This window comes from Xenopus tropicalis, chromosome 3, assembly GCF_000004195.4.
Source record: "Xenopus tropicalis strain Nigerian chromosome 3, UCB_Xtro_10.0, whole genome shotgun sequence".
Lineage (NCBI taxonomy): Eukaryota > Metazoa > Chordata > Amphibia > Anura > Pipidae > Xenopus > Xenopus tropicalis.
In genome coordinates, this window is record NC_030679.2 from 23,239,121 (window position 1) to 23,256,680 (window position 17,560).

The window sequence follows — 17,560 nt, forward strand, 5'->3', positions numbered from 1 at the left end:
AACCCGTTATCCAGAAAGCTCCGAATTACAGAAAGCCTGGCTCCCATAGATTCCATATTAATCAAATAATTCAGAATTTTAAAACCGATTTCCTTTTTCTCTGTAGAAATAAAACAGAACCTTGTAATTGATCCCAACTAAGATATAATTACCCCTTATTGGGGGCAGAACAGCCCTATTGGGTTTATTTAATGGTTAAATGATTCCCTTTTCTCTGTAATAATAAAACAGTACCAGTACTTGATCCCAACTAAGATATAAATAATCTTTATTGGATGCAAAACAATACTATTGGGTTTAATCAATGTTTTATTGATTTTTTAGTAGACTTAAGGTATGGAGATCCAAATTACGGAAAACCCCTTATCTGGAATACCCTTGGTACCGAGCATTCTGGATAACGGGTCCTATACCTGTACAGGGAAAAAGGAAACAATTTTAAAAATGTAGAATTATTTGATTACAATGGAGTCTATGGGAGATGGCCTTTCCATAATTTGAAGCTATCTGTATAACAGGCTTCTGGAAAATGGATCCCATAACTGTACTGGCACATAATTATTTCTTACTATGAAGCATTTTTTTATTGTTTCCTTTTAGACGGGATGTTTGTAAAATTATTTGTGTGATAATTATTTTGTTATGTTCATCGGAATAATTCACTTTAATTCTGCAAGAATTTGGCATTTACACTGCTGTCAGGTTTCTGGATTCAGGTCCCTAACAACTAAGCAGTGGTTTGAATGAAGGAGAAGCAAAAGTGAATAGAAAACAAAGGGGATTAAAAAACTCCAATCAAACCCCGATTTTATATTTTCCAGGGGACCAAAAAAAACCAAAAAATTTAAAATGCAGGAAAATGTAGAATGGCAAACAAAATATTTCACACAAAACAACAGACAAAGGGGTGTTTTTTAAGGAAAATGGACCAAAACTATGGTGTAAAATGAAGCAAAACCCAGTTTAAAGTCTGCAATGTCAACCTTTGAAACACATAAAAAGGAAGGGGACTAAAAAAAACATAAAACGCTGCAAAAATAAAACTGGGTGTTGTTTGACCTTAATAAAAAATCTAGTTTTAGTATAAACCTGTTGTCTGGTTGCCAGGGTAACTGACCTTAGCAACCAGCAATCACTTAATAAATTATCCCTTAGGATTTAGAAAACCGCAGCAAAAAAGTAGGGTACAATATAGTTAATTTAGTAGGGATTACCCTGTAGGGTGAAGGCACATTGAGCTACTTAGTAGCAGCTACTTGTCACAGCTACCAAATGTTAGACAATAACCTGCCATAGCCAATACTGAGAATTGCCTCTGCTAAAACACACATGGAGACAATTATCAGTAAATTATCAGTATTGTCTATTTTCGTAGCCATGACAACTAGCTGCTACTAGTGGCTCCATGTGTCTTCACCCTGAAATAAAATGAGGTAAAACAGAACTATATCTGTATCTATGTTTTACATCTCAGGTCTCTCATAAATGCCGTAATAATATGCAATTATATATCATTTATTTCTCAAATGAGTTATGGCCTGCAAATATGCACTGCCTTTCCTTTGCTAAACACTGTTTGTGGTTCAGCAAGTTCATTTTGCCAGTGTTTTACATTACAATGACAGTTAATTGTGACTCTATTAATAACCTATGAGCTACAGCATTATTGCACCATCCATGGCTTTGACAGATAGATTAAGGTTGGCAGATAGACAGACAGACAGAAAGACAGTCAGCTCATAAGAAGCTTACAAATTGGGGGAAATAGTTTTGAAGTCATTCTGCAATAGTTCCAAGAATATTTTTTTACCCACAATGCAGTATTTTGTTCCCAGAGTTCCGTGCTAAGTTGCTAGAGGGACACCAATTAGGGTTTTTTTCTACTACAGCACATATACAAGTCACACAGACTTACAGGGGTTGTTCACCAAATCAACTTTTAGTATGGCATACACATTGATATTTTAAGACAATTTGCAATTGTGTTTTTATATTTTATTTGTTGTGGTTTTTCTGTTATTTAGCTTTCTCTTCAGAAAGTTCTGAATTACGGAAATACCATCTCCCATAGACTCCATTTTAATCAAATAATTCACATTTTTAAAAATGATTCCCTTTTCTCTGTAATAATAAAACAGTACCTGTACTTGATCCCAACTAAGATATAATTACCCCTTATTGGGGGCAGAACAGCCCTATTGGGTTTATTTAATGGTTAAATGATTTCCTTTTCTCTGTAATAATAAAACAGTACCTTGTACTTGATCCCAACTAAGGTATAATTAATCCTTATTGGAGCCAAAGCCAAAGCTTTAATTACTGTTGAAATAATTTTATTAGCAGGCTTAAGGTAGGAGATCTGAATTACGGTAAGACCCCTTATCCAGAAAACCCCAGGTCCCGAGCATTCTGGATTATGGGTCCCATACCTGTACCTTATTTAGGTAAACTTTCAATAATATTTAGGGCAGCAACAGTCAATAAAAGCTCAATCTAAACCTCTCTCTAACTGACCTTCAGTCGAGGCTTCTAGGAAGCTAGGGAAAAAGGCATTCTGACTAAATTTCACCCTTACGAACTTGATATTATCCCCCTGGACTATGGATACCCATAGAGAGGTTAGCTCCACAGTTTGGAAACCTCTGCCTTAAGCTGGACATAGACTAAACTTCAAGATTCTTGTAAAAATCCTCATGTTGTGTCATGGTATTGTCTGGGGAGCAACAATCGGATCTTACTGAGGGCCTACTGGGATCCAATGGCAAAGGACTGCATCAATGCGCAATGTGGTCCTTTTCCGACATGATTTTCAAACCTGCCTGATACAATGTAGATATGTGGACAATTTTGGTCTGCAGGGCTAAGATGGCAGCATTTATCAGTCTGGGCATTGTCAGGTTTGGAGAAAGTAATTGGGCTTATTCACAAAGGCAATCCACCTGTATTTCACCCGCTTTTACAAAAAGTTACTTAGTTTAATTATAATTGTTTGTTGTCTCTAAACTATGCTAATTTTGTGGCTTTAGTCCAAGCATCATTCTGTACTAAGACTAATGCCACAGCACGCATATGCGTATATTTTCGGCAAACTAAAAAACGCATGCTGAAAATACCCGCCATGCACTCCTATCTGTTTCAGCTGTGCCCATAGGCTGCAGTCAGGCAATGCCAGTACAGGTATGGTCCTGAATTATTGGAAGGCCATCTCCCATAGTCTCCATTATAACCAAATAATTACAATTTTTGAAAATGGTTTCCTTTTTCCCTATAATAATAAAACAGTGCCTTGTACTTGATCCCAGCTAAAATAGAACTAATCCTTACTAGAGGCAAAACAATTCTATTGGGTTTTTTAATGTTGTTGTAGACATAAGGTATGGAGATCTAAATAAAAGATCCCTTATCCAAAAAAACAGAAATCCTGAGCTTTCTGGATAATAGGTCCCATACCTCTAGTTGCACTGCTTGTGTGCTACACAGGTTAGGTAGCCTACAGCATGCCAGCAAAATCATTATTGCCATCACAGATAATTTGCTGAACCTTTTGTATGGTACAAGGGGCCCCTGGAAAAATAGAAGCATGGAGGGGCATTGCCGAGATGGAATGTACCCTGGGCTGGTGCATTTCTTGCAGAAGGGAAGTACTTGCTCAGGGTCCCAGGCTAGCAATTAGATTCCTGGGGGGATTCCTAACAAATTGGCACCCACTAGTGAACTTGACATTCCTGTCTAGAACTATTTTTATTTGGAAATTCTACAGTTTGTTTCTGGCCATAAACATATTTTCTGCTCTTTTCACAGCTGTTCCCTGCGCTGAAAAAAGGCAAATAACCATGAACACTGAACAATGATAACAATGAGTTCTTAGCTTTGAGAACTGAATTCCATAGGTTGTTAGAGGTTAGACCTATGGTGCTTAGTTCCATAGCTTGGATCCCACTGGCCTCGAAATACCAAGGACATTTAGAGTCATATTTGGTAAAGAAATGTTCTGCTGATAACAATGGTCGGTCCCCTGCTGTGGTGCAGTAAAGGGCATCTCCAGTACAAGGCAGTGCTCCATGGTTACATCATTAGTTACATAGTTCATTTTGGTTAACAATACGTGGAAGTCCATCAAGTTCAACCCCTCCATATTATATGTATAAACATACAGAGCTATCAACACATTCATACATATATTAAACCTACTGTTTATACTGCATTATTAGGCTAATTACTCTAACTGCACTGCATCCCCCATATACTTGTGTCCTGACAATGTCATAACAGATCTCACCAATCCCATAATGAAATACAGGAGGCCTTGCAAATTTATTCAGACGCTTTACCAGTCTTCTCATTTTAGCAAAAAGCAAATTTATGCAAACAGCTTGTGTCAGTTTTGTTTGTGCCCATTTATATTATCTTATACAAGCACAGTAACATTTTACATTGCGGCTTTATAGTATACTTACAGAAATAAAATCATTATCTTGAGCCCACACATTCATTTTTGCTGTTCATACTCACCTATACCAAGCCTATTCATCCTCCACTTGTCTTTATTGCAATAATAAAGTAGCAAATGTACAACTTATTGCCTATTGTTCATTAGTCATGTGCATTTAATTTGGCTACTGGTTGAAGGACCATATAAAGATGATCAAATGATTATTTAGCTTGAAAAAAAGCTACATTGGGGCTGAACAAACAAAACACTGAATTTCTACAATGCATACATATATGATATCATAACCATTGTCCATGCCGATCATTTACAAACATTTACTATACGTGCTATAGGAACCCATCAGGGATATGTTTTCAATAGACTATTACTATCTAAAAAGTCAAAGCATCCTGATTGGCTACTATGTGTAAGTGCATTCATGCCATTCAGAACCTCTGCTCGATAATTATCCCCAATGCATTAATCTATAAAAGGTATGAACAGATTTAAACTTTATTTATTGGCCATAGTACTTTCTCTACCACATAAAATGAAATACTGTTTATATACTTTAATGAAGCAGTGTCTGTGGCTGGAATTTGTTCATTTACAAAATATGATTCTTTCCATTTAGTTCAAGGAAAATGAAATTCAGAATCACTGGAGGAGCCAATTGTGAATTTAAATACTGTCTACCTTGGGCCAAATTTTTGCACAGACAGTTTTTCACATTCGATACAACTAAATACTGCTTCACTAAAAATCTATGTTCAGAAAACACCCCAGTGGGAAATGAAAGACATACCACTGTTATCTTTTTTGTTGAAAGTGGAGTAAATTATTATGCAGGCTGAGAGGGGTTCCCAAGAGTATAAAATATATAATAAGAATGCAGTTCCTGAAACTGGGGGGAAAAGGCGCAGAGGCAGGGTTTCTGTTTCATATGGGCAATTAATGACAGGCAATTCATTGCTTTGGTTTAAAATACATTGGGTGTTTTGCTAGCAAGACCATGCCTATATAGTTATCATTAATTACAAGACAGAAGAGTCTAAGTGCATTATATGTAATTGTCACATAATGTAACGCTTCATTAGTTAAGTACTCGCTCCATGTCTTGCTGCAAGAGTGGAAAGTGGAACAGCTACAGAATCTGTATAAACACTGCACTTCTATATAAACAAACAGGCTAATGTAACACAAAGTCTGTAACCCCCAGCAATCAGAGACTTGCTTCCAAACAGCAACTCGTATGTTACTTGCTGATTTATTACTAGAATTAACTAGACCAGCAGCAAACCTATATTTATATCCGTTTCCTCATATCATGGATTGAGGCAGTATAAAGAGTCTTCACCAAATAATTAGGGAAAGCAGATTATACTTAACTATAAAAACATTTTATTTTACAGATAACTCTAAATGGCAGCCATAGACAGGAAATATACACATGATATGGACATTTAGAGATGAAAGAAATATAGAGCAGTACAGCTCAGTTACACAGATATGAGTGGGCAGAACCCAATTACATTCCAAGGAAAGAGGCCATTGGGTCATCCGGCCTCTGTCGTTTCATTCTGTAAGCCTCCATTTCTTCTTCAGTTGGCTCCCGACTCTCATATACACTGTTATACCCCCTCTTCCTCTCGTCCAACTGCATCATTTCTTCTACCTGTTTAAGGCGGGCCTCTTCTGCGTTCAGTGCCTTCATTTGCCGAATGGAGAAGAGATAAGATTGTTTTTGTTTTCAATGCCATTTAAAATGAATAAACAAATTTAACTTACAAATCAAATTTAATTAAGATTTACAAAAGACCCTATCGCTGCCATAGAGAAGTCGTCACAAACAGGAAGAAAAGCGAGCGCTCATGAAATGCCCATAATCAGCCTCTGTGTCATTTAATCTAGCTGGCTAGAATGTCTTTGTACTCTTGGTACACAGTGCTGCCCTATGGGTGTGTGGGTTGGTGCTGCTACTTTCTTTGCCCAGAGGAAAAAAAAAAAGAACCTTTTTCTTATTGGCCTGGAAAACCAACCATAAATAAATAATCTCTAGGGATGGTGCTTTACATTAGAAGAATCAAAAGGCACAGGCCTTTACACTGGAATGTATGCTACCTAAAGCCAAAATGTTGGGGATATTATACTAAGCCAGGCCACATGAAGTATGAGAGCCACCCTTACCTTTTTTAGCTTGTCCTTTTTTTTCTTTTCGTCATTGTCGCTGTCAGAATCTCCACTTTTCCTGTGTTTTTTCTTCTTCTTTTTCTCTTTCAGTTTTTCTTGATGAATCTATAAGAAAGAGAATCAGTTATAATAAAACTATATATGCAGGACAACACAATAACTTTATTGAAAGCTGATGTACAAGGCAGCATGTGTTAAACCTTAGGGCAGTACCCAGTATTATATACCCTATGCACATAGGTTCAGGTTGTTATTCCGGAGGACCTTGGCCCAAATTTGGTGCATCTTTGAGGACCAGCACCCATATATGATTGTCTCTCATAATCTGGACTAGCAGGATACAGAATGCTATGATAAGGGAGACACCATATCCACTGTCCTAACTTGCAGTATAAGTCCCTTTTCTTACCCCCACCTGTCTTTTTAATATACTTGTATGGGGGAGGGGAAACATTAGAAATGATTGGACTTTTGCTACACATGTTGCATGGATGCATGTTTCTCCTTACAGTGAGAATGTGTTGCACTTACACAGACAGGATACAACAAAAACAAAAGGATGCAGTAAGTATAGGAGTAGGGCTCTTAGTGGGGGTGCCAATAGGGCTCTGCATTAAAGGGGTTGTTCACCTTTAATGTCCAAATCTTATTAAACCACCAACAATGCTCTCATCCATTGGTTATTTTTTCCCTTGCAATGGTATAGGCAAACAGACTCAGCATATCAGATTTGCAGCACTCACAGACACAGGAAGCAATGTCAGACTGACAGGAGACACAACCAATAGGAGTTAAGTCTGCTGCCAGTACTATGTGTGACATCATATAAGGAAGTAAAAAGGCAACTATAGTGTTTATAGGGCCCACTGACCCCCCCCCCCCCCACTATGTGCTATAAATAAGCAACATTTCACTTACCTCTACCAAAGTTTTTGGCTTGGTCATTTCCTCTTCTGTGGGCATCAAGTCCTCTTCACAGATGTCAGGATTCTACCAAAACAGAAGAGGCCATATGTCAACTAAGCAGTAGCACAGCTGAATAGTATAACAGATTCCCTCACATTATAGGGCAGAAATGCTCCAAGTTGATAGAGGCTTGTTAACCAACACAAAGTCTACGCATCCTGCGGTTTAGGAGTTTTATACTGTGCTTCTACCTGCAGTGTTCAGTACAAATGCATTATGTTCTTTTGAACTAGCAAAAAATTACAAGAAAACACTTGAACTTACATTAATGTCTTTGCCAGCTTCGCCTGTGCAGTATGACATCTTGACAAAGGAATGACAACATTTGTAGCCCCATCTGCCTTCCTTCCAGTAGGATCCCCAGATACACTGCAATTAAAACATTGCAATTAAAATGTATTAAAAATTAGATAAACAGTGTTTTACCATATTGTGTACACGTTAAGACTTCAAATGTCCAGAACTGCCCAGGTTCACATTGCTAAACTAAATAAAACATTTTCATGTTAAAAATAACAAAAAAGTTACAAGCTAAGTCTATTGCATCTGGTTATGTCTTCTGCTTCACAATAATTCCTTATTCTTTTTGGATTGTAAAACAGTTTTATATTCAACCAGCTTAAATTATTACTTACTATGTGATTGTTGATAAGAATGTCTTCTTCATATTTGGATTTGGCAACTGCCTTCTCCTGACCCTTAATGACTGTGCCGTGCCTGGAGTATTCCACATACTCCTCTGTCTGGGCCAAAAGAAGCTCAGTGGGAGGAATATTTAAGTGTTCCTGTCCTCCATACTGCAAAGGTGATAGAAACAGTTAAGCAAACAAACTACAATACAGACTTTTTTTTCCACCCAATAGACTAATAACGTACCTTCTCCAAAATGCTTTTCTTCTGTTCGTGTTCAAAATCTTCCTTTTTAACCTTAAATGATTTTGCCAAAACTTCAAGTTTTGTAGGATCTGCCTGCAGATGAACATCTGAGCCCTTTTCATAGGCTTCCCAAGCGAACACTGTGTGACAGTAAAAGAGGTTTTAAGTGGAATATATATATATATATATATATATATATATATATATATATATATATAAATAACTTACAGCAATCTACCCTTTTCTCTATTTTATACTCCTTGCTGGTACATTAATATAGAAGCCTTGCCCAGTTCGCACCAATGGACCTGAAGATTCACATGGTCTTATCCAGAGCTTAAGTCATTCAACTACCATTCCTGCTGCCACTTCTTTTACAGTCCACTTTTGTAACACTTTTGTTAGTGATACTGTTTGCTCCCAAAACAAGACTTAATTGAGTAGCACAATCTGAAAACCATGACAGGAATACAACATCAAAACAACTTACACTGTGTCTGGGCCATTGAAATAGTATCTCCAGTGTAACGAACAAAGTTATCACCAGCATAACTGACTCTGCAGAAAGAAACAGATGTCATTAGCTTAAACAATAAGTTGTTGCATGCAAAAAATACCTTAGCTTATCTAGATGGCTTGAAACTTGTGACTTTTTTGTTAAGGGTTAAACCAAGACTACATTTATTAGTACACCATTGAAAAAAAACAAGAATTGGTTCCCCTCGTGGATGGATTTCAGGTAGAAAAGTTAGCTTCAAAGTACAGGGAACTGTGTTATTGTAACTAAGAAATAGCAAATCAATAAAAAAAAAAAAAAGAATCGTTTTCTTTAAAAGGACACAAAAACAAATGGCATTTCTGTATAATGGGTTCCTGGATAATGAAAGTGCTTTAAAAAAAATTAGGGATTGGCATGCCTAATTATATGCATTGGTCAGTGGGGGAGAAGTTTAAGAAATCAAGGCTTTGCTTAATGAGCAATTTTCAACTCCCTTATATCAGAATTCGGTACTTACTCTTCTGGAGTTTTTCCTGCATCAGAATATGGATTTTCCCTCATGGCTCTCGTTTTTGGATCATAGTATGCAGAATTAAGGTTCAGATTCCTTAGGTACTGCAGGAAGAAACAATGAGTTTTAGAGACGGGGAAAGAACACAAACTCCTAAATTACTGATCACACTGACTCATATTAATGGGGCTCCTACCTTGGCAGTATCTTCACGAATACGCAAGTTTCTGACAGTAATTCGCCTCTTGGAGTCAAAGTTCTGCCCTGGCATATCAATGTCATCTGCATACTTATCTTCATCCTCATCCTCACTGTTGCGATCCCTTTCCTGAAAGGCATGTTGAAAAAATTTAATTCACTGTGGTAGAAATGTACATATATGCATAAAGGTAATTGGCAAAAGATCTCACAAGGCGAATAATGGCTTGCAAACTAATGTACTGTATTTACTTCACTTGCTGACCAGGGCAGCTCTAATAGAGCAACAATTTGACAATGGAAAAAGTGTCCTCTGATGCAAGTGCCAATAAGCACTTCCTGCTGTAAGTATAAGTATAAAGTATAAGTGAAGTAAAAGTATACAACTTAATTTGTATGCAGAACATACATGCAGAAATACAATGGAACATACCCTTAATGGTTGCTTTGGCCTAGACATTTTATACACTGATCAGAAAATACCATAGTGGTAATAGATGGCATTCAGTCATTAGCCATGTGACAGCTAATAATCATGTGTAACAGTGTAAACAGGCATAGAAAAATTCACGTTTCCCAAAGAATACCACATTCTGTGAACTTTGTTCAGCAGCAGCTTACAAAAGAGAACATTTTCTATTAAATAACAAGCTTCTTACGGTCTGTGAGCTCTGCTCCTCTTCTCCCCACTGGTGCCTTGGGGAGCTCTAGAGTAAAGAAAGCAAGATTCACACATTTTACAGAAAGTAAACCTGCCACGCAATGTAAGAGAATTTTACATGGAAAAGTATACCCTAAAAAAAATGTTAGCTTTGCACAGACAATGACAATTTAAAACTAGTCTATTTTTTAATTCTGTGTTTTAACTTATTAGTTCTTTGTATGCAGCTCTTCACTTGGGATATTAAACTTCGTAATGGTTTTATAGTACAGGTAAGGGATCCCTTATCCGGAAACCCGTTATCCAGAAAGCTCCGAATTACGGAATGCCTGTCTCCCATAGACTCCATTTTAATTAAATGCTTCAGAATTTTAAAACGGATTTCCTTTTTCTCTGTAGTAATAAAACTTGTAATTGATCCCAACTAAGATATAAATAATCCTTATTGGATGCAAAACAATCCTATTGGGTTTAATTAATGTTTTATTGATTCTTTAGTAGACTTAAGGTATGGAGATCCAAATTACGGAAAGACCCCTTATCCGGAATACCCTTGGTCCCGAGCATTCTGGATAACGGGTCCTATACCTGTACAGAACAAAGTACAAATAAACCACAGGGTGAGGGGAAGTGCACCAACGAATCAATTTTCAATCAATTTTAGCCAGGTCAGTTGCACTTCTATACTTTATGTAGCCTTCACCTATACTTTACATAGCCTTTGTGTGTTTCCCACAGTAATTTTGTATTTAGCAAAGACAGGCCAACTTTCATGTGGTTGCGGCTTCTCCTAAAAATCTCAGTTGGACTTGATGTGATCTTTAATAAAAAGCTAGTGCACAGAAGGATCAGCTTGTGAAACCAATGATTTAATCAGGAGATATTTACAGTTTCTCTAGCAACTCTTCCCTTTTTCTTCTTGAATAATTATTTGTTAAAAAGGAGGGGGGGGAATATTTTTCCTATAAGAAAGCACTTGTGTTTTCTCTCATCTACTTCATATCAAAAAGAAGCATGCCAAAATCACCATTTAATTTAGTACTATTGGACACACTAAAAATACTGTAGCTAGTAGAGAATCATTTTGTATTCACTGCTTACCACTTGCTCTGACAGCTTTCCCGAGGCCAGCTCTTCCTGCAGTTTTTGAGCTTTCAACGTGCGTTTTGCCTACAATAAACCCCATACAAACAGTAAATTAATAGCCTCTCATGTTCACTTCTCGCAAAATATTTAACAGATGCTCACCAGTGACTAAGATTAATTTATAAAACAAAGCACATACCAAGTCAACCTTAGCGTGCTCTTCCACAATCCTCATATGTTCCTCTGGATTATAGCCATTCCACCGATCCCTCTTGCCATCATAGTCTAACATCAGCTGTGGCTGGTCATGTTCATCTGGAGCGATATTAGCCCCAGTAAATTTTGCACCAACTCTTCTCGGCCTCTGTATAATAAATATGAAACAGAATGTAGAACTAGAGAAGCCTATAACAGTCTTTGGCATTGAGGTCTTATATGATTAAATGACCATTTTGTGACTTAAAATATTCTTTTTTTTATCTAATGCACAATTTAAAAGAACACTTACTTCAAAACAATCTTTCTTTTTATGCGTCATTGCTCCACAGTTGTCACATGCACCCTGACGATATTTTGTTGCAATAGAACCCTACAAAAAGATAAAATAAAATAATGTATGTTCTTCTTGTACAAAAGCCCAGCAACAAAAAAAGTGAATTGTTCATTTGCATTCATAACATTTATATTCATAAACACTTGTTCTTCCTTATATGGTTGAAAACCTGATGATATAACAAAGTGCATGCAACACACAAACTCAAAGGTTAGTTAAGTCCAAAATTAAAACATTCATTCAAATTTACATTCTATTTCTATTACTTTAAAGTAAAAATGTTTTCTTTCAAGTAAAATTTCTGTTTTCTACTTTTAAGGCAGAGTGTGACACACACAGGCAGCATAGGGAAGGCAGAGAGAGTATGGCACACACTGGCAGCATATGACAGGCAGAGTATGGCACACACTGGCAGCATATGACAGGCAGAGTATGGCACACACAGGCAGCATAGGGCAGGCAGTGTAGGGCATGCAGAGTATGGCACACACAGACAGCATAGGGCAGGTAGAGTATGGCACACACAGGCAGCATAGGCCAGGCAGAGTATGGCACACACAGGCAGCATAGGGCAGGCAGAGTATGGCACACACAGGCAGCATAGGGCAGGCAGAGTATGGCACACACAGGCAGCATATGACAGGCACAGTATGGCAAACACAGGCAGCATATGACAGGCAGAGTATGGCACACACAGGCAGCATATGACAGGCAGCGTATGGCACACACAGGCAGCATATGACAGGCAGAGTATGGCACACACAGGCAGCATAGGGCAGGCAGAGTATGGCACACACAGGCAGCATAGGGCAGGCAGAGTATGGCACACACAGGCAGCGTAGGGCAGGCAGAGTATGGCGCACACACAGGCAGCATAGGGCAGGCAGAGTATGGCACACACAGGCAGGGTAGGGCAGGCAGAGTATGGCACACACAGGCAGAATAGGGCAGGCAGAGTATGGCACACACAGGCAGAATAGGGCAGGCAGAGTATGGCACACACAGGCAGCATAGGGCAGGCAGAGTATGGCACACACAGGCAGCATAGGGCAGGCAGAGTATGGCACACACAGGCAGTGTAGGGCAGGCAGAGTATGGCACACACAGGCAGTGTAGGGCAGGCAGAGTATGGTCCAATTAGAAAATATTCAATTTACCACCACTCTTTGTAATCTATCCTTCAGCCAGTTCTCTATGCACATTACAAATATTATGTTCCAGGCCAATATCACCTAATTATATCATATAACTTTCTATCCGGTACTTTATAGAATTCAGTTAAAAACAAAATGTACCTCCATGACACCTTTTTTGTACCAGTCCCCCATAAGGGTGAAGTGTTTCTGCTTCTCATCCTGAGGCCTCTGGTGTTTTAGCGTTGGTCTCTTAGAAGGATCCACATACCATGGGACAGAGGAGATGTACTGTGGGATGTGAGGGTTGATGTCTCTGGTAGAAGACAATAATAATATCAGCAAAACAATTTACATAAAATGTAATCAAATGTGCAGTAGTTATTTTCTTTTTTGCAAAGCCTTGCAATAGTCAAAGAATTTAAAATATAGTGTATTTATTATGAAAAACATATCAGGTGGGAAAAGTATAGCATATATTGCACATTATGTTTACAGGGAGCACATTAAAGGAGAAGGAAAGGCTAATTTAACTTGGGGGGGGCAAAATGTTAGGCACCCCCAAGTGACTTTAATCGCTTACCTTGTACCCTGGGCTGGTGCCCGGGGTACCTGTAGCCAGCGCTTTCTCCTTCCTGCTGCACTTGCACAGTAGGGTGAAAAGCCGAACTTTAAGTTGGCTTTTCACTTTAGTGCGCATGCGCCGGCCCAGGGATTTTTCCAGCAGAACAAACACGGAAGAAGGAAGCGCTCGCTGCAGGTACCCCGAGCTGGTGCGGTTTTCTCCTAACAGGGGCACCAGCCCGGGGTACAAGGTAAGCGATTAAAGTCACTTGGGGGTACCTAACATTTTGGCACCCCCAAGTGACTTAGTCTTTCCTTCTCCTTTAACTAAAAAGATCAAAATAGGATTACTGACATCTACTGTATTACAAGAAAATGTGCCCCATAGACTTGTTTTACCAACATACCACAGTAATACGCCATCTCTACTGCATCTTAAATAAAGGGAGAAAATGTTACAAATGTAGGAAACATATATACATTATATAAAACATTATAACATATAATACATGCAGCTGACAGATCCAAACACTACTGCCCAATGTTGAGGTATTCTCTCCCAACTTACTTTCCTTCTTCATCCACTTCTGCCGGGGCATTACCCAACTTTCTCTGCTCTTCTAGTTCCTTCTTTTTCCTCCAATCTTCTCTGGTCATTTTTTTGGGCTCCTCCAGGCCAGCAGGGTCGCCTCCCTGGGGCGCTGCCACGATATCTGTTCCCCCAAGCATTTCTGGAAGATACACTGTAATATAAAAAGGCCTCCATACTAAGTTGTGACTTTTTATAGAATTTTAGAAGTTTGAAAACGTTGGCAGCCAACATGTGTAAACTAAAAGATGGAAATCTGCCAAACGACATGTAGATTGGGGCACAGAGCAATATATTCAGGTCTGTGTGGGAATGGCAGAGCATACAGGGGCAGCCATGGGAAGGGGCTACAGCCACCACCAAGGGGGGCAGTCAAAGACAGGCGGGGGGCAGCTGTGTCGCATTTGCTAGCATTGCTGCCCCCCTTGCTGTCAGTGAGCTATAAACTTCATGGGCGATTTTGGATGCAGGTTCTCTCCCCTATACAGCTTCCATACTGACACACAGTCCCGAATTCCCAAACTCAGTCCGAGACTGCTACTTACACTCCCCGCACAGCTGTTTACTGATACTTCCCAGCCTCCACTCTTACTCCAGTGTTACGGTCTAAAACCCCAACTCTCATCACGCGAGACTGGCGTCAGGACTACACGTAAGCGCAGTGACGCACCCGTAAGCGCCGTGACGCACACGTAGCCGCTGTGAGGAAGTGACGAGTTGGCGCAAACCGGCGGAAGCTGCTAATAGCTGTAGCTGCCCATACAATCTGGTTTAACACTGACATCTCCTATTCCTGTTCGAGCATTAAATAAATAAATAAATAGAAACAAAAAAAAAAAGTTGATTTTAGTGTTGTTTTCTCACCATGCCCTCAGACATCTCAGGTTAAAATATCCTTAGAAGTCTTTTATATTTTCCCACTCTACTTGCCATTATCAGAGACATTACTACCATACTGACCAAAAAGAAAATAGGTTTTGTGCATACTGGGGCAATTTGAAACTAATTTTTTTTTAGTTTTTTTTTTTAATTTTTAAGTTTATTTGATGTTTGTTAAACATTATATAAGTTACAGTGAGTCTCTCACAGATCTGTGTTATGAAGATAAATATATTAGGCTAAGGGCCCATTATGGAGCAATTCAGTTGCCCGTGACCACTCCAAAATGGAGGAAAGCCCTTTCACATCGCTATAGTTCTCCATAGTTGTGCAAAGTTGCCTGCAGGCAGAAACTTTTGAGCTTTGTGATTTGATGGCCTTTCCACCAGGAACTCCTACTGATGCTATTGATGATGGTTTTTCCAAAACCTAGCCCATAAAATATCAGCCAGGGCTGGCGAATTACAAATTTACCAGCAATGTAGTTGCTGGTAGATTTATTATAACTTATCTTCTGCCCCTGATCTGCCCTGTCCCACCTCCTATCCCCTATTCCAGCTCCTTTCTAACCTGCCTTCCTCACTATTTCCCCTTGAATGTGGCCCACTAATGTCATGCCCAGCCCCCACGTCACGGACCTGCCCCCTCGTGGGTCCCACCCCCCAACCTGGCCAGTGACACTCATATTAATACTTGGAGGCAAATGTACTAGAACTCTTAACATTTCTCGTTTTTTGATTTTTAAAGATTTAAATAAAATCACTTCCGCAAATGTCTGACATTTACTTAAAAGTCTGAACCGAAAAAGTCAGCACAGGAAAAGTTACAGAAAAGTCACAAAAACGCAGATTTCTTGTAATTGTTGCATGAAAACAGCAACAAAAATCCGAGACCTCAGAAGTTTCAAAGCAAATGAAAGATCTTCCAGGCAAGGGAAGTGGCATATGCCATTGTCTTCTACGTGATCTTGGCTGGTTTTAGCTAGCAAATTGTCCTATTTGGATTTTTAGCCGTTTTGATGCATAGTAAATCTCGAAAAATTTGAGACTTTTCTCCTTTAGTGCTAAAAAATCCAAATTGGAGAGGAAAAAAAATCTGACCTTAAATAGCCATTTTAGGGCAGGGGTACACGGGGAGATTACTTGCGCCGCCACAAAGCTCCATTGTCACGGGCAATTAATCTCCCCGCAATGCCAGTCCACCAGCTAGAATGTAAATCGCCAGTGGGAAGGCATATGCGGCGCCCGTGATTTGCCAAAGTCGACAAAGTTTCCTCTCAGGGCAACTTCGGAGACTTTGGCAAATCGCAGCGCAGCAAATGCCATCCCACCGGCAATTTACATTCTAGCCGGTGGGATGGCATTGCAGGGAGATTAGTCAACTGTGACAACGGAGATTTGTTGCGGCGCGACTAATCTCCCCGTGTGTCACGGCCCTTAGAGTAACAAAAAACAATTGAAAGCAGATATTAAGTCTTGTTAAACAAAACAAAATAATAACTACTACAATCTACTACACCTTCTAATCTATGCTAGTATTTTCATTAGCTGAACAAGCCATTATTATTTGCACAACTCTTACTGATTAGAGATCAATTATTTATCTGAGGCCTCTTGGGCTTTCACAGTCCATCAAGGTGTGCCAATGCTTTAGGGGCCCCTGGAAGGGAGGGGCCCATGGGAGGAATGGGGGCCCAGAAAATGTTGTTGTGGGGGCCCCCGTGATTTCTAATGGCAGTCCTGTTTGTGATACTAATTACTAACAAAACACATATTTGTTTTAAAAACATTTCTTCACTCTTCTGAAAGTTAAATATTTAATTCTGATTCCCTTTTACACATATAGGAAGGTGGGTTTTGATATTTTCAATCCAAAAAATCTTGTATATAATCTTGCATAAAGACATGGACATGTCTACCTGGCTGAAAATCCACATCCTTTGTACCAGTCCTAAACTATAAATCTCAATAGTCATACCAACATTCTGAAAGAAAGTGGAATAATGCATATTATTGATTGTGACAAGCAATGTGAAAATGTATGTGCTATGTTATGTTTTATGATTGAACATAAATAAAATAACTTGAATACAAAAAAAAAGACATGGACATGTCTAATGTGAATTTCTAATATTGGGGATGGGATCCTGTTTTGTTTTACCCATACCAAAGAGACTAATACGTAATCAGTACATTTGTTTTCTAATGTCCTCTGTTAGATCGCATTTGCACCCTTGAGGTATTACAACACTTGCTTGATAATATAATTGAAAGAAAGACATACCCAACCCAACCCAGAATCTAGTTTTGTGTAAGGTATCCTTCTTTATTCTCCATGGTTTACCTTGCCATATGTTTAGATAAAGGAGGGCATTTACTATTGCTTGACTTTTTCGGTTCAGGATTTCTGACACCAAAACCCAA

At 38.9% G+C, this 17,560-nt stretch overlaps 1 protein-coding gene and 1 non-coding gene across 2 annotated transcripts; one reads left to right on the forward strand and one right to left on the reverse strand.

Annotated features, from left to right (window-relative positions):
• The first annotated feature begins 3,854 nt into the window (after positions 1-3,854).
• Positions 3,855-3,944, forward strand: mir146a (microRNA mir-146a). The gene has a single exon (NR_049588.1). It is a non-coding gene; the product is annotated as a microRNA mir-146a (primary transcript).
• A 1,866-nt stretch (positions 3,945-5,810) lies between these two features.
• Positions 5,811-14,956, reverse strand: slu7 (SLU7 homolog, splicing factor). The gene is made up of 16 exons (XM_002944448.5): positions 14,804-14,956; positions 14,238-14,412; positions 13,268-13,421; positions 11,928-12,008; positions 11,619-11,783; positions 11,435-11,503; positions 10,332-10,379; positions 9,671-9,802; positions 9,481-9,578; positions 8,955-9,022; positions 8,465-8,604; positions 8,224-8,385; positions 7,853-7,957; positions 7,541-7,612; positions 6,620-6,727; positions 5,811-6,140 (listed from the first exon to the last, which is right to left on the reverse strand). Exons 2-16 carry the CDS (start codon positions 14,396-14,398, stop codon positions 5,961-5,963), a joined length of 1,743 nt encoding a protein of 580 aa, XP_002944494.2. The 5' UTR covers positions 14,399-14,412; positions 14,804-14,956; the 3' UTR covers positions 5,811-5,960.
• Positions 14,957-17,560: the final 2,604 nt, after the last annotated feature.